Below are 26,855 nucleotides of genomic sequence, written 5' to 3' on the forward strand. Positions count from 1 at the left end.
ATGGGCGCTCAAATGAACTTGTCCTAACATGTTAATTGCACGGTCATCCGTGACCCTAAGATCTACAGTAAAAATATAGGTGAAGCAATATAAAAAACCTTAATGGCCCAGAATTTATTTTTTAATAGTTAGTTCGAGTTTTTTCGGGATTATTGAAAACTTATATTATTATTAATTTTAGAACCCGTATGATTAGTCACGCAAACTGGCTCAAACACCCACATTTAAAAAAGAAAAAAAAAAGTGACGCATGGTATATAAATTACATAAAGATCACCTGGTATAAAACACAACACATCCACTTACATAGACCACAGCATGCGTTCTGCTTCGTTTTCACTCTTCTTTTATACATTATTTTCCTCCTACGTTTTGTTGTTAACTTAGACATTGAAGGTTCTCATTTTTACTTAAGAGACTTGTTTTGTAGAATAATATAGTGATATATGGATTAATGTTTAAAATGACGAGTGCAAGAAAATTGGAAAGAGGTAAAAAGAAAAAGGAGAAAAACGCTAACCAGTTGTACAGGAGCCAGACATGTTCTTGTGATTACCTGTAAGGATCTGTTGTTGACCGTTGGGTTACAACTCCATTTTGCTGAGTGTGATGGCCATCAAACCCATCTCTGTTCCTTCCCCTAGCATGAAAAAGTGTTTTCTTATTTGAATTACTTGTGGTTTTTCTTCCTTTCTTCCATCAAGCAACCAGGGATAACCGCATTATGTAAATATAGTGACATCATTACTTGCTAGAAAAGTAGAACGCTGTGGTAAAATAGGAAAAATATAGTTCATAAGAAAAAGTATCACAGAAGCGTGACATCTGGTTTATTGATATTTTTCTACAGATTCATGTTTTGATAGAAAGATATGGTCCCTGTCTTGTTATCCTCCCTTTATTTGCTCACTTGACCTGACTACAACCATATACATCATAAATTGAACGACAGCGTGTGGTTGTGGTAGCAATTATGGTACCCGGCACTCCTCTATGTTCCAGATTTCCTTGGCGTATTGGGAAATTGTCCGATCACTGCTGAATTTGCCACTGCCAGCGGTGCTAAGTATAGACATCCTCAACCACCTCTTACGATCCCTGCAAGCAAAACATAGGCAAATTTTAGAGGTCAGGGCCATTCTGTAACTTTTACAAGTCAAATAATCTCTCTTGCGCAAGATTGTAGCAAAAGTCAAAAGTGTAGGCGGAGTTAGTTTTTTTAACATTTTCTTGCTATCTCTTTTCCATTTTAGTTCATGCATTTGGTTTTGGCCAATGCTTTCCGTCTTCTTTTGTAGCCTGCAATTCTCTTAATAAATAGCTAAAAAATATTGGCAAAGGAGCTGGCTTTCTAGCTATGCTTGCGCTATTGAGTGGGTGACATATTTGTCAACCAGCTTAAAGTTTCAAGCAATATTGGATATAGAACCATGACTGAGAAAATAGCAATCATGTCAAGTGAGTTACAAAAGAATTTTTTGTTGTGATGGACGCTATATCGCATTTAAGACATAGTAATACTGGAATACATACCTTAAAACATTAAAACTGATGAAATGTGAAACTAGGGAAAGCAATTCCTTACTTGTAAGCTTCATCTACTCTTTCCTGTGCATCCATGTAGCTTGGGAAATCATGGCCAACAAGAAAATAATCTCCACGTCCATAACCGGAGTTCCCTTCTAGAGACTCAAGAAGTGGGTTGTAGTCATAGCTTCCAAATGCTCCGCTTCTTATATACATCTTGGCCTCTTCAAACCGAGGATCTGGTTTAAACTGTGCAATCAGCAAGGACTAGTGTTAGACAAGAGAATAAGGTCCTAGAAACACCTGTATACTAACACTTTCAAGGAAAGGTAGTAGGGGGATTAGATTAAGCTAAGAAATGATGTTGAGCATTATATTCTTCATCCTATTTCACAAGGAAGTCATTCAGATTTCTTCTTTTGAAGCAGTGCAGGCAGTCAGGCACATAATTCAAACAATTTAAGGAAGCTCCTTGCAATAAACATCATTTAATTGAAATCATGACTCCTTTTAAAAAGCAACGTCTCCAGTATGGTTTTATCATTTTTGACTTGCTACTAAATCCTACTGCTCTAGTCCAAGTTTCTGGCTCTAGTAAGTTACCAGCTTCAAGACTAATGCTCTAGCTACATTTCTCTGACTAGGATGAGTAGTAGTCTTTCAATCAATAGATGCCCTTCATAGATTCTTCATCAAGTGTCAGGTAATTCATATTATATAGACGAATGTTTGTTGATCTGAAACTGCTAGTTTCTTACCAATCCATTCTCTCTTTCCTTGCGCAGTCTGGGGACTTCATCTGCTGTTGCACCGAAGAGAAAGAAATTCTCCTCTCCTATTTCTTCCCTGATTTCAACATTAGCGCCATCCAAGGTTCCTATTATAAGGCAACCATTGAGTGCAAACTTCATGTTGCTGGTGCCACTTGCTTCCATGCCTGCTGTGCTGATATGCTGTGACAACTCACTTCCAGGAATAAGCATCTCTGCCACAGATACATTGTAATTTGGAACAAATACTACCTGCAAATTCAGTCATTCATGGTACATAGGTTTAAATATGCCACATGGATGAAAACAAATATTCAATAAAGCACACACACAAACCAAAATCTCATTGAGCAAGCTGAAACACACAAACACACTGGCTTGCAAAATCAAAATAGTAGAAGCACATACAGAAGTTAATCAAGGGATAAATGAAAGATGAGAAGGTTAATAACATCTGAAGTTTCAAAATGTCTCAATCCTTATGGGAAAGAAACTGTTGGGTTCTTTATACACAGACTACAGAAAATTCAAATACTGAGGTGACAAAAAATGTGCTACCTTTCCTGGAAGAGAAAAATGGAGAAAGAATCCAACAATCCAAGTAAATTGCATAACACAACTTGTTTACAGAAGCAACTAAGAATAATTAAAAAGATAAACAAGCTTTTGGAAAATCCAAAATTCAAAGTGGATTCGTCTAATAGGAAGTCCATGCCATTTAAGACTACTTGATTCAGTATATTGCGCATCCACCATCAGTGGGGCATTTTTTTGTTGACACTTTTCCGATCTAAGGTCAACTGGTTCAACCAATCTGGGGGTCTTGACTTGTGTTCAAAGTTTTAACCCCATAATAATGGCAAAAAATCATTTTTGTCAACAGTGTAGCTGCCTTGTTTTCCTACTGCTGAAGATGTATTTCAGTGTTTGCAGACGGTAAAAACTTATTTTCAGAAAGATCAAATGTAAAAAACAACATACCTTTAAATAACTATTGACTTCAGGATCGGTATTGACAACAGTGCCAACATCATTTACCAGCTTTACAATTCTTTTAGCATTTGTATATGTTGCAAATGCTTTTCCTCCAAACATAATGGTACGTGGAGTTGTTTTCTTCCGCTCTTCAGTGCTCATCTCCTGCCATAGTTCAGTTTAAGGGAAGTTCAGAGATAGACAATGCATGTTCTTTCTCCCAACCACACATTGGTAAGAAAATAGAAGAATTTAAAGACGACGGCCACAAATGATATCATCATGATCACACGTAATAGGTGAAGTTGTACAGGTGGATTACAATGATGACAATAGGTGATCCATGCTGAAATAACCTTATTTTGGTCTACAAACTGTTTAATTTGAATAATAAGCACAAATCAGAACGAAAAGGATGTTTTGTATTTTGTACCTTTAGTTTCTTGTACCTATATATTGCACCCAAAATATTCATCAACTGTCTCTTATATTCATGGATGCGCTTGACTTGTATGTCAAAAAGACTATTTGGATCAATGCTCACACCTGTTTCTCGCAATATGTACTGTGCTAAACGCTGCTTATTAGCCATCTTGGCAGATGACCATTCAGCTTGTAAGTCTGCATTTTCAGCAAACTTTTGGAGGAAGCATCAGTATTGAATCTGGATCCATTACAATAGCAAGAAACCATCCCACGTACAGAATTCACACGAATTGTAAGTACTCACCTCTCGAAGACCTACAAGTAGGTCAAGGTTGGTAACCCACTGGTCAGTTTTCAACCATTTTGTAATTATATTACTGAGCTCAGGACTGCAAAAGCGAAGCCACCGGCGAGGAGTGATTCCATTGGTTTTATTTTGGAACTTTTTTGGCCATATAGAGACATAGTCTGCAAATAGCTCAGCCTTTAGTATATCACTGTGTAACTGAGCTACACCATTCACCTATATGTAAGAAATCACAAAGTATAGAAATTAAGAATTTGTTTTTCAAATTTATCAAAGGAGTTTCAGATGAAGCCAGGTTCAGCTTAGAAGTGACTTGTATGTGGATGTTTAGGGGCTCAAGAAATCACAAAACATCCTACTTCACATTTTTTCTTCTATGATTGATCATTACCAACATCAACTACTCTACAACTCTAAACAGGGTTTTATGGTTGGTCCATGACCCCTGGTTGCCGAATGCATCCATGGGGCAATCTTGTGTAATGTGATAAAAAAATCATATTATTAGAAAATCATTCTACATTCTAATTTAGAATTAAAATATTCTAATAAATTCTCAAAAGATTGATGACAAACGGGTAAAGAAACTACCATTATGTATGTTGCAAACAAGAAACCACTAGCATTATCTTGCAACACTAGGTATTTGGGCTCTACTTTGTAGTCTACACCTGTGATGATTTTGTTTTCTAATCAAGAGAAATTTAAATTTAAGGTGAAAGATCTACCCTCAGGGAGAAATTATGGCATGCCAAGCAAGAGATGACTTATGTTTGCAGTTGAAAGGCGACCAAATAATCCTATCAGGCCCAATCATTATTTGGAGGAGTTAAGAGACAGTTAATGGATATAGTTAGCTACTGTGTGATTAGATTTCCAAATGACCTCTTACCTTATGTGAAGATACCACACATAGATTTGCCATCCGCACAACTGGTTTCTGAGGATTATTATCCAAGATGCACATACTAGGAAGCTTGCTCTCAAGATCAGGTCGAGTGGTGCGTATCATTGTGATGAACTGCAAGATTTTCATATTTTATTTCCAGATCACAATACTGCAAAAACAGATGTGGAGAAAAAGGAGGAGAAAAAAAGGTGATGTACCCTCTTGTCTATCTCTTCTATGATTTCCATATGCCGCGGGAGAAGCTTCCACATTACAGACTGTGACCATTTTTCCAGTGCTTCAGGAAGGACTGTATGATTGGTATAAGCAACTGTCCTGTTTAAAATATTGATGCAAAATATTCAATGAATCGAATAAAATATGCATGGAAAGACATGACCAGAAGTTGCAAGATGAAAAATATAGCTGGAAAACAAAATTAAATCCTGAAAAAAGGCACCTAGTTGTGACATCCCAAGCTTCATCCCATCCAAGTCCTTCATTATCCAACAACAATCGCATCAGCTCTGGAATTGCAAGAGTAGGATGAGTATCATTCAGTTGTACAGCGACCTTGCTAGAAAATTCAGACCAGTTCCATGATCCGTTCTCATTTTTTCTCTCCTTAAATCTAAGAATAATATCCTGCAATTGATTCCAACATCAGGGTTAACTGTCATGGAGATTTGAAGCACAAGAAACTGAACTTTGTAGTTATTGCATTTCAACAAAAAAAGAAGAAGTTATCCTTCAACAGATATCATAGTGGTGCTTGTGACAGGAAAGACATTGTAGAACATTAAAGTGAGTTGCAGTTCGGAAAAAAAAAATCCGATTAAATTCTCTATAGTCAACTGCAACTTCACATCATTTGAGAGTGAAAAGCAGCATAAAATCCTAGAAAACGTTAATTTTCTCCTGGAGCAATAAATCTAAAAGTACTCTGGGTTTCCTTTAACAAGAAAGTTGGCATCCCATTAGTTTGATTCAGCATGCACAACGGCTGATTGCAGATTCCCTTTTGACAAAAAGTGGCTACCATTGCCTTTCATGAAGTAAGATGCAGTAACAGTGCAGCAAAAAAAAAAAAAAGTGAAATGCCCACTTGACCAGATATGTCCAGAATGCAAAGAGATAACTATTCTGGTAAAAATTCTTTAAGTGTAACCCCTAGACCCCTTTTCCTCTCCTCGCCACTTTCAAGGCATGATGCAGACTTAGATGCTAAGGCATACATAAAACTATGAGGAATGAAGCCACATTAACACTAAAGAAGAACAAATATCAAAAGTAAGTTGCCAACCTGAAGTGAAGCACTGCACAGAAAGAATTGTTGCTTCAGCCGCAAAAGTTTTCCATTTTCTGTAGCATCCCCAGGATAAAGAACAGCACAAATCTGCATATGCACAATTTTTAAACTAGTGTTTCAGAAAACATGTGAAATCTGCACGGATGCACATACTTTATTGAATCTGAAAGAATGTTAATCTCAAATAAGCAACAAACTGACAAAAAGAGAGAAACAAGGTCCACTTTGGTTTCCTGAGTGGGGTCTGTTCTTAAAAAATAAGCCAAAAATGCTGGCCAGAGCATCCTTTCGGATGTGATAGTTGAAACACCAACCTGCTGAGCTCGAGAATGAAGCTGTGAAGCGGATTCATACTGTCCATCATTAAATAGAAATAGATTGAAGTCGTCAGAAGAAGCTCTTGCTTCCCAGAGACGAAGACTAATGGTGTTCTTGGTTTTGTATCCTGGAATTGGCACATCATAGGCTAGAGCTTGCACAATGTCACCACCAACCCATTTTCGGCTGTATTTTATATACAACATGAAACAATCACGCAGTAAGCTCCATATCTTAAAAAAAGCAAAATGAACATAAGCATGAGAAAGAAAAGCACACTAAAAAAGAAATTCTGATCCCTTCATCCATGAAGGCAACCTGAAACCACATTAAATTGAACGATAATCTATTCAATTCTTTTTTTTAAAAAAAAAAAACATTACAATCAAATTAGCACTTACGATCCATCAGGATTAACCTCCACGTGACCAAAAAACCTGACAGGAAATACAACATCATGCCTGACAATTTCCCAAGGACTGAACTTCTGCGCAAATCCAGTAAAAGGAAGAAGAACAAAAGCATCAACAACTTTCTATAAAATATACAACATTTATCACAGCAGTGTAAAGCGCAACCAAACAAACCTCCAGCCAGTCCTCAGCAATTTCTTCTTGGCCCTCTTTGGTGATCCGCTGCTTGAACAGCCCATATCTGTACCTCAGACCATATCCCCATGCTGGCAAATTCAACGTTGCCATCGAGTCTAAAAAACATGAAGCAAGTCTTCCTAGACCCCCATTTCCAAGTGCAGCATCTTTCTCCTACAAAATCACATTACTAAACATTTTACTTATTTTAACTCAATTAGACCAATGTTAAACTGAACTCCACCGTAAATGCAAACTAGCAAGTTTCCTCTCAAGACAGTTCACCGGCCAACAAGAGTAACTAGATTCATTTTGGCCACGTCTGGTTATCTTAGAATAGGATTCCCATTAATATTTTTTTAAAAAAATGTATCATCTACTTGTCATTGCTTGTGGAGTTCTAATCCAACCTGCATTGGGAATTCAATTAAAATTTCCAAATAATTCCATTAAACCAATTATTAGAATCCAGTAAATAATAATAGAAAGCTTGATGTAGAGAAGAGGAAGAAATGATAACCTGCTCAACAATGTCCTCAAGCTGATGCCCTAACTGATTCAAAGCCTCACCATAAGCATCTTGAATGTCAAGATTCCCAATTGCATTAGTCAAAGCTCGTCCTTGAAGATATTCCATTGACAAATAGTAAGTCTGCTTTGGATCCTCTTTGTGATAATGAACATAAGTCTCATTCCATTGCTGCGCCACCAATCAATTTATCATATCCACAAAAACAAACAAACAGTTTGCGAAATTAATATTAATAATAAAAAAAGAGAGTTAGTTACTTGAATGAGGCGATCGCGGACGCTTTCAGCAGTGGCAAAGTAGGCTTGTTCAGGTTCGAACTTGAAAGGAGAGAAATGAGGACTGAATTGTGCATGGTAATTTATATTTGATGCTACCTCTTCTGGTTCACCAGCTAATGGGCGTGCGATTGGAGGTACTTTAGAAGAAGAAACCGCGGACACTGTTGCTGTACTAGTAGCAGCGCCAGCACTATTGGGCTTAACACTAGCAGGAGCCATTATCGATCCTAAAAAATCCCAACTGATTCTCAATAAGCTTTTCAAAGTTTTTTTTTAAAAAGCGAGCGAGAGAGCGAGAGTTTTTGGCAATCAGCGAGGCAAGTTGGAGAAAAATCAAGGAGAGGAGATATTTATTTTGTAGAGAGAGGGGTGGGGTCTAATTCTAATCGAGGAAAAGTGAGAATATGTGGAAAGGCTGAGATATTTGAAGGGAAAAGGACAAAATGTGAACGTATAGGCAAGGGGAAAAAATCTGCGTAATTGGAGAAGAGACGAGTGAGGTTTCTTTCCTTCTTTTGCCTTTATTTGAATCTCAAGTCACATGAGTGAGTGAGTGAGCGAGCGAGCGAGCATGGGAGTGAGTGAAGGGTGGGGAGACACGGCACGTTATTGGAGATAGGGGAGGCGGTCATTGGTACGGGACATGTGGCGGCATCGTGTGAAAGCGCGAACACCTAAGATGGCTCGAAATCCGGATCTCAAATGTATTTATCACCTCACTCTCCACAGGTCGGCTCCACACACGAGAAGATGGGTCATGTCATGGTCACAGGATTCTTGAGAGGGGTCTTTATGGAGAAGAGCCGTGAATGGTTAAATCAGCCAGCCTTTTGTCACTCGTGATTTTGATTAAATGTCTGTTGCAAGATTCCAGTTCTCTTCTCCATATCATCAGCCTTGGGAGCTTTTGATCATTCGATACTGCACCCAGCCACATTCAGAGTCATCGAACAAAATTAAGAACCAGTTAACCTGTCATGGCGTTTCTGTCGCAAAAGACAGACACGAAGGCTGACAGAGAGAAAATCCCCTGTTAATAGAATGAATGCAGGCAGGATTTGAGATGTCTTTCAGTACTTCTGTTAGAATAACAATTAAACAAAATTAGCTTACAGTGAGGTTACTGATGCCAAAGAGATTGCAAATGTCAAAGGCACAACCACTCATTTGGATTCTATACAACCTGTTAAATATTACTATGGGGTATCCGACGTGGAGAGACCATCCACTTAACACGGCTTAACTGACACTCATGTCCCTCTCCCACAAGAGGTCTTGGCGGTTCCTTTTCAGGGGGGAAAAAAAAGGTTCATCTATATTTCATGCCTATCGGCTATCAGCATGAATATTATGCGTAGGATTCGGGTTCTCTTTTTTCCTCACGGGAAATTTACAGAAGAGAATCGACAAGCAAATCCCATAAATTACCGCTTCATGCAGAAATGAATTTATAGCCCCCACCATCTTCAATACCAAATGCTGCTTCTCGACTCTTTTTTTCATTTCTCCGAGGAAAGTCTGCAGATTGGTGAGAAATGAAAGCAGAAGAAGATGGACCACTTGCTCTCAAGTCTTTTCGAATTCCCCATAGCACTTCACTGCAGTCCTTCATGGAAGGCCTTGATTGTTTTGAAGGTGCTAGGCAGTGGCGTGCTAATTTAAGCACCTTCTCCATTGCCATGGTTGATCCAGGACTCCTCCTTAGTAATGGATCCATGACAAAAATGGCATCTCCTCCTTTCAAACTCTGCATTGCCTGCACAGGAAAGGTGTTCTTGCGCATTACATCATAATGTTATGATAGCAACATCTTATGCATGATGGTATTCTCATTAATCTACATGCAGCAACAGCACATGGATGTCCCATACACAGGAAGTGGATTATTTTGTTCGAGCTCCACCCGTGCGATGTTCAACATGTTACCTATATAATCCACATAGCTTGCATTGATGGGCCAGTTACCAAATATTGTATATCCTATCCTATGAACACATAAAATTGTTTTAAGCAAGAATTTGATTTGTTTAATATAACTTTCCCTTGATATCCATGCACTAAGTTTTTTTCTATTTTAAATAGAACCTTGCCAACGGAAGTTTTGAGTTGAGGGAGAATTTGTAAGTACTAACCAAAAGAATGCAGATAAGAAATCAGGATTAATTTGTGGATTATTTGGTACAAAGGCATAGTTAAAGCAGAAAATGAGCTGAGACCTTCTGAGCAGAGGAATTCTCAAAACTCATCTTCAGCATGAAAGACAGATGAACAATATTGTTATCAAGCGGCTTCAGAACTTGAATCCATGTATCATCCATCATTTCCCTTCCCTACTGTCAAGACTAAACCGCATTTTTCTAATATTTGTACCAATAATATTTATGATTATTATAACCCAGCAGGCTGGTTGATAGAAACGTGAACCCAAAGATCAGAATGATAGTATTTATCGAATGCAAGCACCTTCTAATAGACATGTTTCCAAAATGTGATCAAATCTATGTGAACCAGGCATGAATGCTATATATGGTTTGATGGGAGTAAACAATATACTTGCACTGCAGATTATGCTGTATTTGCAGGACTGGCAAGTTGCAACACTGCTGTAATGCAAGTATTAACTCATATACCAGAATCAATTGCCTAGCATATGTGAACCCGGAGATCTAATTCAGAAACTAAAACAAGCTGTCCATGTTCCCTCGACTGATAGAATGAATGACACCTTGATGGCCCTGACTGCAAACGCTACCATTCCTAAATTCTTGGTGACAGAATGTTTGCAATGTGTACAGATATCCAGGTGTTAATTCATAGTTTGTCATATCTAAAGATGAAGTATCCGGGGATGCTCCAATTCTTACCCATTTTATGGTGACTCTCTCTTTTAACGATCTCTTTTGTTCAATCGGGTGTCTTCCTGTCATCAGTTCAACAAGAAGCACACCGAAAGAGTAGACATCACTCTTTTCAGTGAGTTGATATGTCCTCAAGTATTCAGGATCCAAGTAGCCTGTTGTTCCTTTGACTTGAGTAGAAATGTGAGTAGCATCAGAACCTTCTGTGGTCAATCTCGCAAACCCAAAGTCTGCCACTTTGGCTCGGAGTTTCTCTGTGATGAGAACATTCGATGCTTTTATGTCTCTGTGGATTATTGGAGGATCTGTCAATTAAACAAGTGAAATTCAGATTTCTGAAAGCTTCTATGATCCAGAATATGAATCAAAAAGATGTTCCAAATAAGTGAACAGATACACATCTCAAAACAGTTATGCTAAGCTTTTTAATAATGTTTTATAACCACACTTGCTGGAAAATTTCAAACAAGCAAGCTACTTACATTTGAGATTATAAATCCATTCACTGATACCAAATATAAACTAAATGCAACATCCATCCAGAATTGATCGGTCATGATGCTGCTAATGTTGTATGATTGAATCAGATCAGCACAAACTTTGAATGAAAACAAGCTTGTACCTGTATACGTGTGAAGATAAGTGACTGCATGAGCCACATCAATCGCAATATCTAGCCGTTCAGCAATTTCAAGTATACTTCCTTTCTTACCTGCATCGTGCAATGCCATCCTAAACACATTAGTAAATAGTTACAGGAGTACTTTTTCTGCTGCTGAAATACATTTTCAATTGATTGTTAAAAAGGAAAGCGAATTGGTAATAATTGGGTGTTATAATTATAAGCTTTAAGCTTCTGGCATAACAACCTGCAATTGTAGTGTGATAACCATGTATTAACAGTTGAAAAACATTGAAGGGCTTGTACCCTGTATCTGATTTTCTGGATCTTACAGACTAAAATCAATTTGTTGGAATTTGAAAACTTACTGCTCCTTCACTTACCATCCAGATGTTCTCGAAGATTTCCATTGCCAACATATTCAACCACAAGGATTCGCTCATCTCCTTGCTCCACGTATCCATAAAATCTCACCAAATTCAGATGTTCAATCTTGGACAGGGTAATTGCTTCATTCTGGAACTCCAGTAACAAACGCTTGTCATATGTGTTCTGCGACACAGCTTCAAGTAATTACCAACAGCGGTAGCAGATGGACCAATTCTATGCTTCTAAAAAAATAAACAAGAGTTCACTTTCTTCCCTTTTTTTCCTTTTTTGTTATAATATTCACATCTAACCAAAAAAACAGAAACTGATTTAAGGGTTACTGAAGTCGCATCTCTTGTTCTGTCGTAATATACCTTTTGAGCACGCTTCACTGCAACAAAAGATCCATCCCTGAGCCTCCCCTTGTATACGGTAGAAAAGCTACCGTCTCCAATCTTATTTGCAGGCGAGAAATTATCGGTCATCTTAAAAATCTCTTGAATGGAGAAACCACCTTCCCCAACCATTCCACTTGTGGCACTGGAAGATCCATGGGTACTAGAGGACTTGAATACCGATGAACTCTTACTTCCTGTTGAAAGATCAGTTGAAACTGCAGGTTGTAAGGAGGATTAGTGTCTGATGCAATAAATTGTTGGAAAACAATCAGAGAATAAAGGTTGACTTTTGATGTCATTCGACTTTTCTCAACTTCAAAAATTCCTGGAATGCTGTAATTTCATAGCCAAACTACGAGTATTTTCATCACACCTAATTGATTAAACTGGGTAATTGTTTTGTATATCATGGAGAGAGCTTGTCTCTCTTTAGGAAAAGGGTACACAGCATGACATGTTCTGTGAAATACGCGCCAGCCCTCCAAGCAAGCAACTTCTTTTGAGAGATATACATGGAGATTGAGCGAAAATTAAGATGATAACTTACAGGATATCCCTCCGACTTGCTTGTTGCTTTTGCCTGCATCATTTACAATGTCGTCGGCCTTGCTTTTCCTGGGAAGCAAAATTGTAAAGGCTCCAACCACTCTTTTGAATGCAGTTTTGACATAGCTCAAGACAGAACGATTTTTGCTAGGGCGCTTGCTTAGTTCATATTGGAGATTAGAGACCTGTTTTGTTGGGTTCGTGTAAGGGGGATGGGGAGAAGACGCTTTCTTCATTTTCGGAGCTACGGCCGTCTTGTACGATTGCGTTGTGGCTTTCAATCACAGCTTGGAGCTTATTAAGTAGTTGATTTTTGTTTAAACCAAAAAATAAAGGGAGTTCGTGACTTTCATGTCCCCTGATTTATTCTTCCAGCGACCAATTCAAACAAAAATGTTATTTAAAGCTTTTCGTAAACCTAAATAATTGCAGTAATCTCCCACAGTCCCAATCAGAAATTTAAATTGAATGGCCGGGTCAACAGAACCAATTAATTATACCGAGTCACCGACCTTATCAGTCCTCCAGGAAGATTAGAATCTGGAAGTATTGCACCAAAAACAAAAGATCAGGTGGGTCATATGTTAACGCGAGGAAGCAAACCCTTTTAGCCTTTTACGGACTTAGACCGGATTGTAGACCACTTGTGGCTGTTTCGAAGACTGCTCTGTTGGCTTTTAGTAGAGTGTTCGGAATATGATGCGCATTTTTTTAATTTTTATTTTTATTTTTTTATTTAAAATAAAAAAAAATTATATATTTTCAAAACATTTTATATACTGATTTTAAAAATAAAAAAATTATTTTAATATATTTCTAAATAAAAAATACTTTATTCTTCCCCTCCATCCCTCCATTCCATGAAAGGGTGGGAGACTGATGGAATCCGCTTCTTATTTTCCAAGTGTATTAGGGAAGCCAGGACATTTTCTAGCAAAACATGAGAGAAGTTTGACGTGGTAGGATTACAGCTTACCTGCATCTCAAAACATTCTGGTTTTATTCTGAGCAATACTAGCTATCAGATGGTTATTTTTCAGAGTTTTGAGACATCATCTCAGTTGCTCTTAGCCATGGAATTATGTTCTTCACCATGGACTTTATTGGAGATAGAAATTAGTTTCTTTTAGTAGTTCCAATTCTCAACGCTGTCACCTTGCTTGGCTATGGTGGTTGCATTTACGAGTACATCAGAAATGAAGCGATGGGATGCTATGGCATCATAATGAAAAGGCTAGCAGAGGAAAGATGAAGAATGACATTCTTCGGAGAATAAGCAAACTGAGAAGGAAGAGCTGTTATACAGGTGAATGAACCTCGGACCATACCTCTGAAAATCTTACATTTTGTTGGTTGAAAACCCCAATGCACCTGAAACAGAAGCTCTGGATACTTGAGACTGAGGGAGTTGCACAAATAGCCACTGTACATTCTTTGATTTTATATAGGTAAGAAAAGAAAAGAAAAAACAGACTAACAGCCTATCTCTTTAGAAGGGGGGGTGATAATTCCCACTGCACAACCTTCTCTAACATTCCTAGCTTCTCTATCTCTTCGGTAGCAATTGCTAGAGGTTTCAAACTCATTCAGGGACCTGAAGAGCAAAAATACTTGCATTACAAAACTAAAAGAAGTAATTAAACTGCTTAAATATGACAAAAGAACGAATTCATGTGACCAGCTCTATAGTTCAGAATTAAAACTTGGAGAAACTAAAAAAACAGAGACCAATCATTGATTCGCATGTCATGTATGCAGATGGGATGCAAACATTGCCTTTTTAGTAATGTTGTGCCTGACTATTGTCTTGTTGAACATGTTGTTCAAATACCAGCATGTTGTTACTGCAAACTGTGCTTCCAAGCTTTTACAAGACAGTAGCGATACACTCCAGTACAATAGTTGGAAAGCAAGTATAAATAAAACACAAGCTCAGTGGAAATCATGAGAGCAATAGATTGATCCAGCTAAGAAGACGAGAGAAAAATGATACTGACCAGTTTAATCAAAACTCACTCTCTCCAGTGGAGAAGATGTTGTAGAAAAGAGCAGCAAGAAAATATAAGAGCGATGTGAGCAACAAGAATCCACGGAAAGAACCCACTAGTTCAACAAAGAAACCAGCTCCAACAGTTCCCACATTGGCTGCTAATGTTCCAGCAGGATTCAATATTACTACAAGGAAACAGTTGGCAGTTGTTAACATACCACGCTAAATTAATGTTTTGAAGTTATCAAGTACTATCCTGAACAAGTAAAATCAGACCATACTCATTATATATAACAGAGTTAGTGGTACCGTGTAAAACACCAGAATCATGTCGTGGATCTCCTGGAAATAGAAAGAAAAAATATTAGACAAAACCAAAGAGAAAAATGACTAGCATCTTAACCTTTGCATCCTTCGTTTCATGAGCCTGAAGATTCACAAGAAAACCTGAATGACTGAAAGACTTTAGTCCAACAGAAAAAGTTAGCCAAGCAGAAGCAAGAGATGGACTTCTAGCAGTCGTCAAACCAATAAGAGCAATCCCAGCACCAAAAACGTTTTTTGAGGAAACCAAGGTTGCATGCATGCAAACAGACAACAAAAAAAAAAAAATAAGGCATACAGAGGGAAAACAAAATGCCAACTCAACTCTCAAAAACCTATCTTCCAGAGTATATAGTTCAAACATTGATTTTCATATATTTTTCACAAAATGCGGGTGTGTGAGGAAGAGGAGAAAGAAATGAGACATGGTTGCAGTCATATGTAAAAGAACTTAAAATTAACATCAATCGTGACGTAGTTCAGGACTTCAGTAATACTTCAACAAGATAACAGTATTTTCATGGCGCCTACAATTCGATTTGAAGTGAAGCACCATATTCCACAATCACTTTATGTAGAGAGGTGTTCAAAGAACTTCTCTGAGAGAATAATCTCCACATGAAAAGACTCACTTTTACTGGAGCAAGTCTGGTTGTATCACAAGAAAGTACAGACTGATAAACAAATACATGACAAAATCTTTACAAAAGAAGTAAAAAAAATCTTTTTTTAATTTCAAGCCCTTCGCATCCAAAGGAACATATAGATGATAAATCGAGAAACTTCTGCAAGGTCATTAAAATCATAGACTGTAAATAGAACATGTAAATATGCATTTCGAACAGGGAGAGACCTCCACGATTTTTCGACTCAAAGTGACACTTATACCACTGTGTATCAACATATCTGACCATGTACCGCCAAAGTATCCCATGAATCCCATCACCCTCCATGGAACAGCACTAAACCATGCTGCATGTTTGAGCTCAACATGATATATCTGTTCACAACTTTCACTATAGCATGTCTTCCTCTAGTAAATATGAGCATGCAATGCAATAGAGAACCACAGTTAAAGCGATAAAGTTGGCCTTACTGTGTTAAAATAAATGGGCATCCAGGAGAGAATAACAAAAAATCCCTACAGACTTTTTTAAAACCATTTCAAAATATCAATACCAGGAGGTGATGGTGTTCGTCCTCAGTAGAGCTGAATCTAGATACTGGAAGCAAAGACTTCCACATAGTACAATCATTCTAAGCATCATATTCAGCACAAGAGAGGAAAATTAATGACAGATTCTAGATTAAAGTATGATGTGTGAAGTACCCAGCTATGTATGATGTTGGCAACAATTAGGGACCAAGTTGGCATCTTAGAGAGCAAGCGCCCGAAAGATTTATTCTCCATGGGAAAAGATTTCCACTCCTTGTTTAATATGTATTCCAATTCATACTCTGAAATCTGGGAACTTCTGACAGGAGTACATGATATTGCAGATAATCAAACCAAAACCCACAGGAATCCAGATGGTCAAAAAATCTCAAATGGCCCAAATATACTGCCTTTTGACAAGAGGATTGGAAATTGCGTGAGTCCTATTGCATTTCCAAAGTTGAAATCTAACCATTGCAATCCCAACAGCCCTGGCTCGTTCTGTCTCCGGGAACCATCTAAAAGAAAAGGTTTATACAGTTTCTTCAACATTTTAGCTTTACCACCTTTTAAACTACAAAATAGAATCACGCAGTACATCGTAAAATCATACTGACCGGAATCAAACAAGAGAATTAAATGAGACCAACAATACCTTGCTATAATCTTGTTCATACAACGAAGAGCCACGCCTTCAGCAATGCCAAGCATCGCTCGCGTAGCAAGTAGAGCCCTTAATGAAGTATCCGCCGCCCATGGCATAAGAAATGTAGCTAATGACCACAAGGCAACACCCCATCCCATCACTACCTTACCACCATAATAATCCACTCGCGTCCCTACTGCTATTGGCGGAATTAGATATCCCCGCAGGAAAGATGACTGTCATGGATCAGTAGAGCAAAAATACGCTTAAATTGATTTTTTTTAGGAAATTGCTCGTATAATTTGTTAAAATTAATCCGATTGGCACGGTTAATCATATAGTTATATTTTTTATTAAAAAAACTGTCAGCACACTTGTATTTTGCGGTAAAGAAACAATTAATTAAATTTATTTCACATTTCTAAGCAACTAGCATGAGAAATTCAACTTTAAATACATAATTAAATAAATAAAAATCACCTGAACAATACCGGAGAAGGATCGGTTCCAACCGTGAGCAAGAGACAAGAGTGCAATCGCCGCTCACATAACCACACAATCAGCATTACAAAGAGTCAGTGCCAAGGCAAGCATCGGCACCACTTTAATCCTCTCTGATGTTTTTTCGGAGTCGTTAATTCGCGGTAGAATTGGGATTTGGGAGTGAACTCGGTGGAAGGAAAGGGGAGTAAGGAAAGCGTGAACGATGTCGTTTCATGGAAATACAGGCATCCATCTGAATTCTATTGTGACTTTAACTAACATCAACAATTAATTAACAAAGAAATTAAAGGATCTCATTTTTCATTATGCTTCTCCTGTTTATTCACTCACATTTTATGGTTACTAGTAATGTTCATTGACACCTTTTCTTTTCTAGACTTAAATTTTTATCTTTTTTTCTTTGATCTTTATTTTTTTCTTCTTTTCAATTTGATCCTTATAAGCTATGTTATCATGGTTTTATTTGTTGGGATTTATTTAGATTTACATGATCTTGGGTATACGGGATCAGAGAATATTTCAACATAAAATGAATGATCTCTTCTTTTTAAAATGTCAGAAAACATTTTGGTATAAAATGAATTATCAGTTTTACATAATAGAATTTTAAGTTATTATTAAAAAAAAATTAAAACAATAAGAACCAAAATCAACATAAACCAAAAAAAAAAAACTATTGTTTTAAGATTTTATATTTCAATCATAAACTTTATTTTTATTATATTATAGTTCCTGGATATTAAAAAAAAAAGAGAAAGTTGTTGAAAAAATTAAAAAAAAAAAGAGAGAAATGGTTTAATTAGTCACATTTTAATAAAAAAAATAAAAGAAAAAAAAGTCAATTATCATGTAAATAAATTCATCTTGAAGATGAAAATTCAATGAATATAATATTGTTTTCTAAAATATTCACTCGAGGTATTTAAAGATTGGAAATTATTTAATTGAGATTATTATAATATTTTTGGATATTTTCAGATTAAAAAAAATTAAAATTGAGTTTGCACATTATTAAAACATAGATTATAATTTTTAAGTCATCAGATAATGCGTCCTGAAAGTAACATTGCTAACCAATCAGTGACCAACAAGTCTTAAAACATTTGGATTTGTATTATCAAGTTTAGTTACTGTTGTTTTTTAAAGTGTTTTTTATTCGGATATGCATCAAAATAATATTTTTTTATTTTTAAAAAATTATTTTTGATATCATCATATTAAAATGATTTGAAAACACCAAAAAAATATTAATTTGAAATAAATAAAAAAAATTTAAAAAATCAATTTTTTAAAAAAATACTTTAAAAACACAAAAACAAACAACACCAACTGCCATATCTATTGGGCGGAATCTTTAGCCGTGTGCGTGTGAAGCATGGAGTGCTTCATTCAAATATCTTATTATCCTATTCATGCATCCATTTCTGTAAAAATAAATAAATAAATAAACGTCTTGTTGATGGCAACTCACGGAATCAAATATGAAAAGAATTGTTGGGAGAGTTCGTTATCCATGAATGGCAACCAATCCATAATCAAAATGGGACAGAAACCTAAAATGTTGCTTCGTTTTACATCTCCAACGTTCGGTTTCTAGTACTGCCGCTCTAAACACTAATTTAACTGGTTTGAGCATGGAACTGTCCTTTTGTCAATATACTGCTCAATGGTCGGAAACCTAGTCTTCCTCTGCACATCATGAGGCACGGGGCACCCATTTTCCATGCAAAAAACCCATCCATTTTCAAGCTTGACAATCAAGATTTCAACATCAAAATGAATGACAAACCGAAATCAAAGTAAGTTACAGAAATTCATCTTATTGGCAACATGCAGGTATTTATGTAGATAATTACTGGGAAGATAAATATGCTTGACATACTCTTGTCTGGCATCGTACTTGTAGTGAAGTATAATCTGCACCCTAAACTTCAAGCAAAACTCAATACAGTCACATTTTGCTATTATGTTTGCCAAACAGGGAGTGTCGACCTTCAGCAATTAACTCCCCTGTTGCTTTGTTTTTCACAAGAACAATTGTTCCAGCATAGCCTCCATTTCGTCCTAAAACCCTCGCAGTAATCTCTAATTCATCCTGCAATTTTCCGAGAAAAAAGATGGACAATAAGTTAACACGCCAATCATATCAGCACAATGCAAGATCTAAATCCCATGCTATCATTACTTTATGAACAAAGAAAATATAGCCCAGATACAGACTGTGAAAATCATCACTGATGGCAACAGATTACACATTACATGTAGCAAAAATTAACATGACATATATCAAGGTGCTAATTTAAAAAAAAAAGTTATATGTGTCAAACGCAAAGTGAGATTTCTCCTTTCATATACTGAAAGGAATGAATTGCGCTTACATTAACGTTTGCAGTGGAGAGAAAAGAGATGGACATATCCACGGAGACAAGAAAAGGGATACCCTCAGCTTGGGCAACTAAAGCACCTCCTTCGTCAACGAGGTTTGCAATTGCCCCGGTTGCTAACTTCCCATTTCTATCCTGCCTCGAAAAATAAAATAAATCCCATAATATGATCCATAAGTAATTCAACTCAATTCGACTGTGAAACCCAATATACAATTATCCATAAAATAAAAAATCCCACAATTTATAAGGCCTCTAGCAATCCAATTAATCAGAGAGAGGGGAGTGGTTTGTGTATTTTCTTACAGTGAGGCGAGGAGGGACCTTGAAAGTGGTAGAGATGAACCCGGGTTCAATCCGGTCAGCTTGGATTCCTCTAATAGAAAAATCTTCATAGAAACTGCGTTCAGTCCATGGTCTGTGAGGGTGAAACTTGATTGAGGACACGCTCTCTGATTCTTCATTGCTCAGATTCAAAAACTCCCTGGCCTTCTCCATCTCGATTCTCGTCTAAATCTTTCAACTCTCCCTGTAGCTGTGATGGTTCTGGTCAATCGTCATTTCCAATCCCATGAACCTTTTTAACCTGAGGAGTTATTAGGCGTGGCGTCCTTATCGCAATTAAGCACGAAGTTTCGTATTAAACAGAGTTAATTAAATAATTAGCTGTAGTTCAACTGATATGATGGTTTCTTATGTTTTGATAATGTGGTATAGGATAATTTTTAAAAATATTTTTTAATTTAAAATATGTTAAAATAATATTTTTAAAATTTTTTATTTTTAATAGTAACCAATCAAAATTATAAAAAAAATCATGAAAAAACACACAAATTTAATATTTTTTAAAACAAAATAAAAATTTAAAAATACTTGAAAAGATAAAAATTACAATAATATCAAAAAAGTAAGAATCTGAACTCAAAAAGTTACAGGCTTAGAGCATCTCCAACCGGAGATGCAAATGGAGAGCTAAATCCAAAAACATGTACTTTTGCTTTTAGGATCTTTATTAAGTTATTCCAACGAAGCAGCCATCAAAGAAGCCAAAATGGCTTTTTAATTTAAGCAGAGGCATTTCTACAGGTTCCTGTAGAAGAGGTAAATTTAAGTTAACGTTGCCAACGGCTATTTTTATAGCCGTTGGCAACAGTATTTATTTTTTTTTTTAAAGGAAGGAAAAAACTTGTTTTTTAAAAAAATCTTGTATTGTGCCTCACTCTTCTCTCAAATTTAGAAAAATTCAATCTTCTCTCAAATTTAGAAAAACAAGAATCAATTATTCTCTGGTTAATTAATAACATCAGTTGTGTTAATTAGCTGAAATTAAAAGGTATGTTTATTTAAAAGCTTTTTATATTTACTCTTTAATATCTCTTGATTTTGTAGATTTTTTGTTGTTAATTTGATATTTGTGATGATTTTTATTTCTTTGTTATTTTATGTTTTTGATATGGGTTAAGGAAAATAATTTTTTATTTATGTTGTTATCTTTGACAAAATTAAGAGAAAGTAATAATGGTAGCTGATATTGATAAAAATATAGAGTGACATATTTAAAATTTATTTTTGGTTGTTTGTTTTAATTTGAGGTTAATTATATTTTGTCTTGTTGAAAATGCAATTAAACCAGTATATTAATCCTCTCTTAGTTCCAAAAAATAGTCAAATTGTAATGTTAGAACAAGTAGGATGCAATGCTTGTTATTAATTCACATGTATGTAAACTATAAAATTGCTAGACATTGAATGTGCGCTTCTTTTATACTCTCTTATAAGGTTTTAACTTGAGGTTTTTTTTAATGTAGATGGATTCAAATTTTCCAAGCTCTTTCACCAACTTTCTTATGAGTGAGTTAGAAGATATTCTCTCTCAACCAAGTGATTCTAATCAATTAATTGATGACTTAACATACTCGAATTTGAATGTCCATATAAGAAAAAAAATCACAAAGAAGTAAAAACTTCTCACCAGAGAAAGATTGTTTACTTGTCTCTGCATGGCTAAATACAAGCAAAGATCCAATTACAGGAGTTGAACAACAAACAAAACAATTCTGGGCCCGAGTACATGCTTACTTTGTTGAGAATGGAGGAAACTTGAGTAATCGTTCCCAAATAAGCATCTCAAATAGATGGCAAGAAATAAATAGAGAAGTCGGTAAATTTGTTGGATTTGTTACTCAAATTGAAAATCGTCAGCAAAGTGAAATGACCAAAGAATCAAGGGTAATTTTATTATTCGTTTTCATGTTAAATTGTTTAACATATATTTTAACATTATTTAATTTCTCTAATTTTTTACTTACCAAATTAATGATGCTCGACAAATGTATGCTTCTTGCGTTGGCAAACGATTTCAACTAGAACATTGTTGGGTTATCTTAAGAAAAGAACCCAAATGGCAATTTGAGCGTGCAAGTCAACATCAAAGGTCAAACAAGAAACAAAAAAGTCATGTCAATGCAAGTTCGACTTCATCAGCTCCATCTATCCCTGATTCTGTTAGTTTAGGAGAAGACAGTGAACCGTTGATTTATTAAGATAGACCAATTGGTCAGAAGGCTGCAAATGAACGACTTAAACGTAAACAAGGAAAAGATAAAGTTGGGGAGACAACTGTAACAAATCCCTGTAATTTAAGGATATTAATTAACTAGTCCTCGAGATTTATTAAATTATAAATTCAATCCTTGTTTTTTTAAAAAATTATTTATAATTTAGTCCTTTCAACAACTTTATGTATTTTTCGTTTATTTTGGTTTTATTTTTTGAGAACTAGTAAAAACAAAAAAAAGTAGATAAGATAGAAAAAAATGATTCAAAATACATTTTAAAATATAAAAAAAAAGACTAAATGAGGCTGATTAATATCAGTTAAAGAAATATTTAATTATTATTGATAGTATAAAAATATTTAATTAGTTTGGATGTTTAATAACTAAATTTGTAAAAACCGTTATCGATTATATTCTTAGTGGTATTGTTACCGTGTAGAAGGATGAGCTCACCCTTTGTTTTTTTGATCAGATGAATCTCATTTATCTAAAATCCACGTGTGTGTGTCTATATATATATATATTGGAGGTGTGGCAGAAGTTGTTTTTTAAAGTATATTTTACTTGGAAATACATCAAAATAATATATTTTTTATTTATTTTTTATATCAGCATATCAAGACAATCCAAAAATATATATAAAAAATAATTTTAAACAAAAATTAAATTCAATTTTTGGCCAACCCCTATTTTGAACACAATACCAAACAAGGGTTAAGTACATGGTTAAAAGGTATGGTGTTTTCACTGTTTCTAGTTTTATTATGCAATCTCTTGCAAATTACTATCGATTGGAATAATTGATTTTACAAAATTTAATTTGGTCCTCAATTTTTTTCTTAACAATTGAGTCTTTTGAGCCAAAATTAAAACCCAGATGCATCTTCTTTTAGGGTGAGGGTTGATTTAAAAGACAAAGGACTGAAGTGAAAAATATGGATAAAATATGTAGCGTTTCTGCAATTTATTTAAAAATTTCATTGTGGTCCTTTATCTTTTTAATCTATAGGTAATCGGTCCCTCTAATTTAATATATATATATATATATTAGTACCAAACTTTATTTTCCTTTTTTTTAGTTTTTTTTTTGTGGAGGAGAGAGAGGAAGGCACTGAATTTCAGCTTAGAGAGAATTGTCGTTGGTAAAGATTTCGACTATCGAAACAGTCAATTTTTATATTAAATGGTTTCATATGATGAGAAGAGTTAAGATTAAGTGTTCTTTTTTCCTTTGAACACCTAAAAAAATAGATATCAGCTTTGAAAGATTTTTTGTTTCAAGTTGATTTTGGGTTGATTTTTTGCGTTTTGTTAGGCCACATATTGGTTTAACAAGGTTTTTAAGGTATTTTGGATAAAAAATTGGGTAAGATGGATTTTTGGATAAAAAGCCAACCATGTTTTCCCAGCTAAATCAGTGATAGGAATCTTATAGCTAGTAGACGACGAATCATCTTTTTATTCAGATCATTAAGGTAAACAACACATCGTACGCTCCATTCACTTAAAAAAATTTAAAGGCCTCTGCACGAGTCCTTGCTTTGTAGACCATGCACATAGTCTAGCCTCATTCTTTTTTATTGTTTTATTTTTTTATTAATAGAATTTTGTGCCCCTTCCACGTTTTCATATCAGCCTTTCAAGTTCAATTTTTTTTATTTCGTCCCTAATCTTTTTATATATATTTGTTTTGTTTTAATTCATTTCTCAAAATTTCTTTTCTTTTCAATTGCATACTCCTCAACTTTTTATATATATATGGTTTTTCTTTGGTGGTAATAATATTTTATTTCAAATTTATTAATGATAATAAAAACAATAATTTATATTTTTACCCTTCAAATGGGTCCTGTGTCGGGACTCAATGCTCTTGGATCGTACTTCAGGACCCAAGTCGAATGGGTCTTGCGTTATGACCAAAGTGCAATGGGTCTTGCGTTAGGCTCAATCTCTTGGATCTTGCGTCTAGACCGAATTCACTAGGGTCCTGCATCAGGACCCGATTGTCCTGAGTCTAGTATGAGGACCCAAGCTTAATGGGTATTGTGTTAGGACCCAAGGTTTTTGGGTCTTAGGTTTCTAAATATAATTATTTGTATTTAAATATAATTATATTTATTATAATTAAAAATATCAATATGAAAAATAGTATTATTTGTGTTATAAATATTGTTATTTTTATTATAATTCAAAGTATCAATATTAAAAATAGTATCATTTGTGTTATAAATATTATTATTTTTATTATAATTAATAGTATTAATATTAAAAATATTATCATTTGTGTTATAATTATTATTATTTTCATTATAATTAATAATATTATAATAAAAATATTATTATTTGTATTATAAATATTATAAATTAAAAAAATATTATTATTTGTATTATAAATTTTTATAAAAATAAAAAGTAAACATGCAGAATGGCGCGGGGCCTAAGTAGTTTAGTTCCTAAAAAGGAAGAGACATGGGAATGACCTCTTAAACTTTTCAACTTTCCAATTCGTTACTCTACCTTTAGATATTGACCCTTCATCTTCTCTTGGGCTAGTTTAAACTACTGTATTTGACGTGTGAAATATATATATATATATATATATATATATATATATATATATATATATATATATATATATATATATCGAAATATTAAAATTTTAATAATCATCACATGTATTAAGAGAATTTTTTTGTTAAATATCAAATATGTTGTTAATTTTATCTTTAAGAAGATCCACATACCAAAATGAAAAAGAATTATAATCTACATGAAAGGAAAATATTTATAATATTTATATGGAATATAGGATATATTTAAATTCAACTTTATCTATAAAATAAAAATAAAATAGTAATTTTAAAAAATATATTAATCTCATTTTCATTATATTTCCATTTATATGTCGCGTAATTTACTAAATAAACTTATTAAATCACCTTTAACGCCTATATAGTAACTTATTGAAATTTTATTTTGACTATCAAAACTACATAAATATTTAAAAAATGGTAAGGAAAGGCAATAATTAAAAATAAAACAAATAATAAAGGCATATCAAAATTTATCAAATTCCTAAATTGAATCCTTTTTTTGTTAGTCAGAAGGCAGGATAAGATTTTTGTTAGTGTCTATATCCTTAATATTTTTCTAGCGCATATTAAAAATTAATGTTTAAAAAATAAAAGAATTTATAAAAACTACAATGCTAATACAATGATGTTAAAACTTAATGGAGTTTTAAATAAAAAATATCATTATTTACACTTCATGTATTTATATAATATATAAATGGTTTTATTAAAAAAAATATAAATGATAATTTTTAATTTAATTTTATATTAATTTTAATATTTATATATAAAAAAATTATTGACATGCAAAAGCATGTGCAAAAAACACCAGTGTAAAAAATGAAACTAAGCGATACCCTAAATCTATTAAAACAGGCCCAAGTTTTGAAACCTAAAGTAAAACTATTATACGAGAAAATGATATGAAGGCCGAATAGGCAGGCCCAAACACTCGGACTGTAACAATGACAGAGCAGCCCAGGTAAATTTGGCAGGTTATTATAACATCTACACCATGTTTATTTTTTAAAATATTTTTGTTTAAAAATATATTAAATTAATATTTTTTTATTTTTTAAAATATTTTTATTTAAAAATATATTAAATTAATATTTTTTTATTTTTTAAAATATATTTTTTATATGGCATATTAAAATAATTTAAAAATATTATTTACTCTGAAATGCATCAAAATATTATACGTGAGTGAATGGTGTTTGAGAGTGTGGTAGCGATTGTTTTTCAAAATGTTTTTCACTCTGAAATGCATCAAAATAATATATATTTTTGATTTTTTAAAAAAATTATTTTTTATATCAGCACATTAAAATTATCTAAAAACATTAAAAAAATAAAATAAAATCAATTTTTTTAAAACGTTTTTTATATGCAAAACCAAACTGGCCATCCAATGGTAGTTGGTTCAAGTGGTCCAACATTTATTCCCCTTAAAGGTTTAAATATGATCTTGAGTTCGAGTCTTGTGAATGAAATATATTATTACTAAAAAAGTTTTATTTCTTAATAAATTATACCAACTCGACTGGATTAGTTAAGATTTAATTTTTAAAGAACTTTTAAATACCGGGGATTAAAAAAACCAAACCGGCGAAACAAGTTGAAATTAAGGAATCCTTGGTTTAACACTTCTCCCAAGACTGGCCTCGTAATTCAAAGCATTGTTTTGGTGCATGGGAGATAAACACGAGGGGGTAAATTTCTATGACAATTGTAGTGTCGACGGTAGAGTTGACCAGTAAGTGTTTTGGACATACTTGATAAGCATCGGTATCTTTTTAAAAGAATTACACTCTCTGGTAAAAGAGATGGAATCTTTACATCAACAGTTAATCATCTTAATTTCAATTTTCAATTTTTTTTAAAAAAATTCCCTTTTTATTTTCCTTTTAAATCTCTATAAAAAAAAGGTTGAAAACTGATATGATGCTTCACTATTCACACTTTTTTTCCTAACTTTTTTCCTATTTTACTTTATTAAATTTTTC

General features: G+C 34.3%; 3 protein-coding genes and 1 pseudogene across 4 annotated transcripts; all 4 read right to left on the bottom strand.

Annotated features, from left to right (window-relative positions):
- Positions 1-773: 773 nt before the first annotated feature.
- LOC7481498 (alpha-glucan phosphorylase, H isozyme) lies at positions 774-8,568 on the bottom strand. Its single transcript, XM_002313363.4, has 15 exons — positions 7,901-8,568; positions 7,632-7,811; positions 7,109-7,285; positions 6,923-7,008; positions 6,518-6,707; positions 6,198-6,290; positions 5,355-5,539; positions 5,113-5,230; positions 4,898-5,026; positions 4,003-4,221; positions 3,706-3,909; positions 3,279-3,437; positions 2,286-2,549; positions 1,586-1,776; positions 774-1,098 (listed from the first exon to the last, which is right to left on the bottom strand). Exons 1-15 carry the CDS (start codon positions 8,138-8,140, stop codon positions 972-974), a joined length of 2,562 nt encoding a protein of 853 aa, XP_002313399.1. The 5' UTR covers positions 8,141-8,568; the 3' UTR covers positions 774-971.
- A 410-nt stretch (positions 8,569-8,978) lies between these two features.
- On the bottom strand, positions 8,979-13,275 carry LOC7481497 (calmodulin-binding receptor-like cytoplasmic kinase 1). Of its 2 annotated transcripts, none has more exons than XM_002313362.4 (6): positions 12,716-13,275; positions 12,145-12,383; positions 11,785-11,953; positions 11,402-11,491; positions 10,786-11,084; positions 8,979-9,677 (listed from the first exon to the last, which is right to left on the bottom strand). In XM_002313362.4, the coding sequence occupies exons 1-6, from the start codon at positions 12,948-12,950 to the stop codon at positions 9,354-9,356; spliced, it is 1,356 nt and encodes a 451-aa protein (XP_002313398.2). In that variant the 5' UTR covers positions 12,951-13,275; the 3' UTR covers positions 8,979-9,353. The 2 variants fall into 2 exon arrangements, with proteins under 2 accessions (XP_002313398.2, XP_024464147.1); XM_024608379.2 differs by having other exon boundaries at positions 12,145-12,362; positions 12,716-12,861.
- A 674-nt stretch (positions 13,276-13,949) lies between these two features.
- On the bottom strand, positions 13,950-17,684 carry LOC7481496 (probable anion transporter 4, chloroplastic; annotated as a pseudogene).
- Positions 17,685-19,097: 1,413 nt separating this feature from the next.
- On the bottom strand, positions 19,098-20,336 carry LOC7468584 (uncharacterized). The gene is made up of 3 exons (XM_002313360.4): positions 20,025-20,336; positions 19,713-19,853; positions 19,098-19,429 (listed from the first exon to the last, which is right to left on the bottom strand). Exons 1-3 carry the CDS (start codon positions 20,214-20,216, stop codon positions 19,286-19,288), a joined length of 477 nt encoding a protein of 158 aa, XP_002313396.1. The 5' UTR covers positions 20,217-20,336; the 3' UTR covers positions 19,098-19,285.
- Between the last annotated feature and the right edge of the window lie 6,519 nt (positions 20,337-26,855).

This window comes from Populus trichocarpa, chromosome 9 (assembly GCF_000002775.5).
Source record: "Populus trichocarpa isolate Nisqually-1 chromosome 9, P.trichocarpa_v4.1, whole genome shotgun sequence".
In the NCBI taxonomy this organism is placed as follows: domain Eukaryota; kingdom Viridiplantae; phylum Streptophyta; class Magnoliopsida; order Malpighiales; family Salicaceae; genus Populus; species Populus trichocarpa.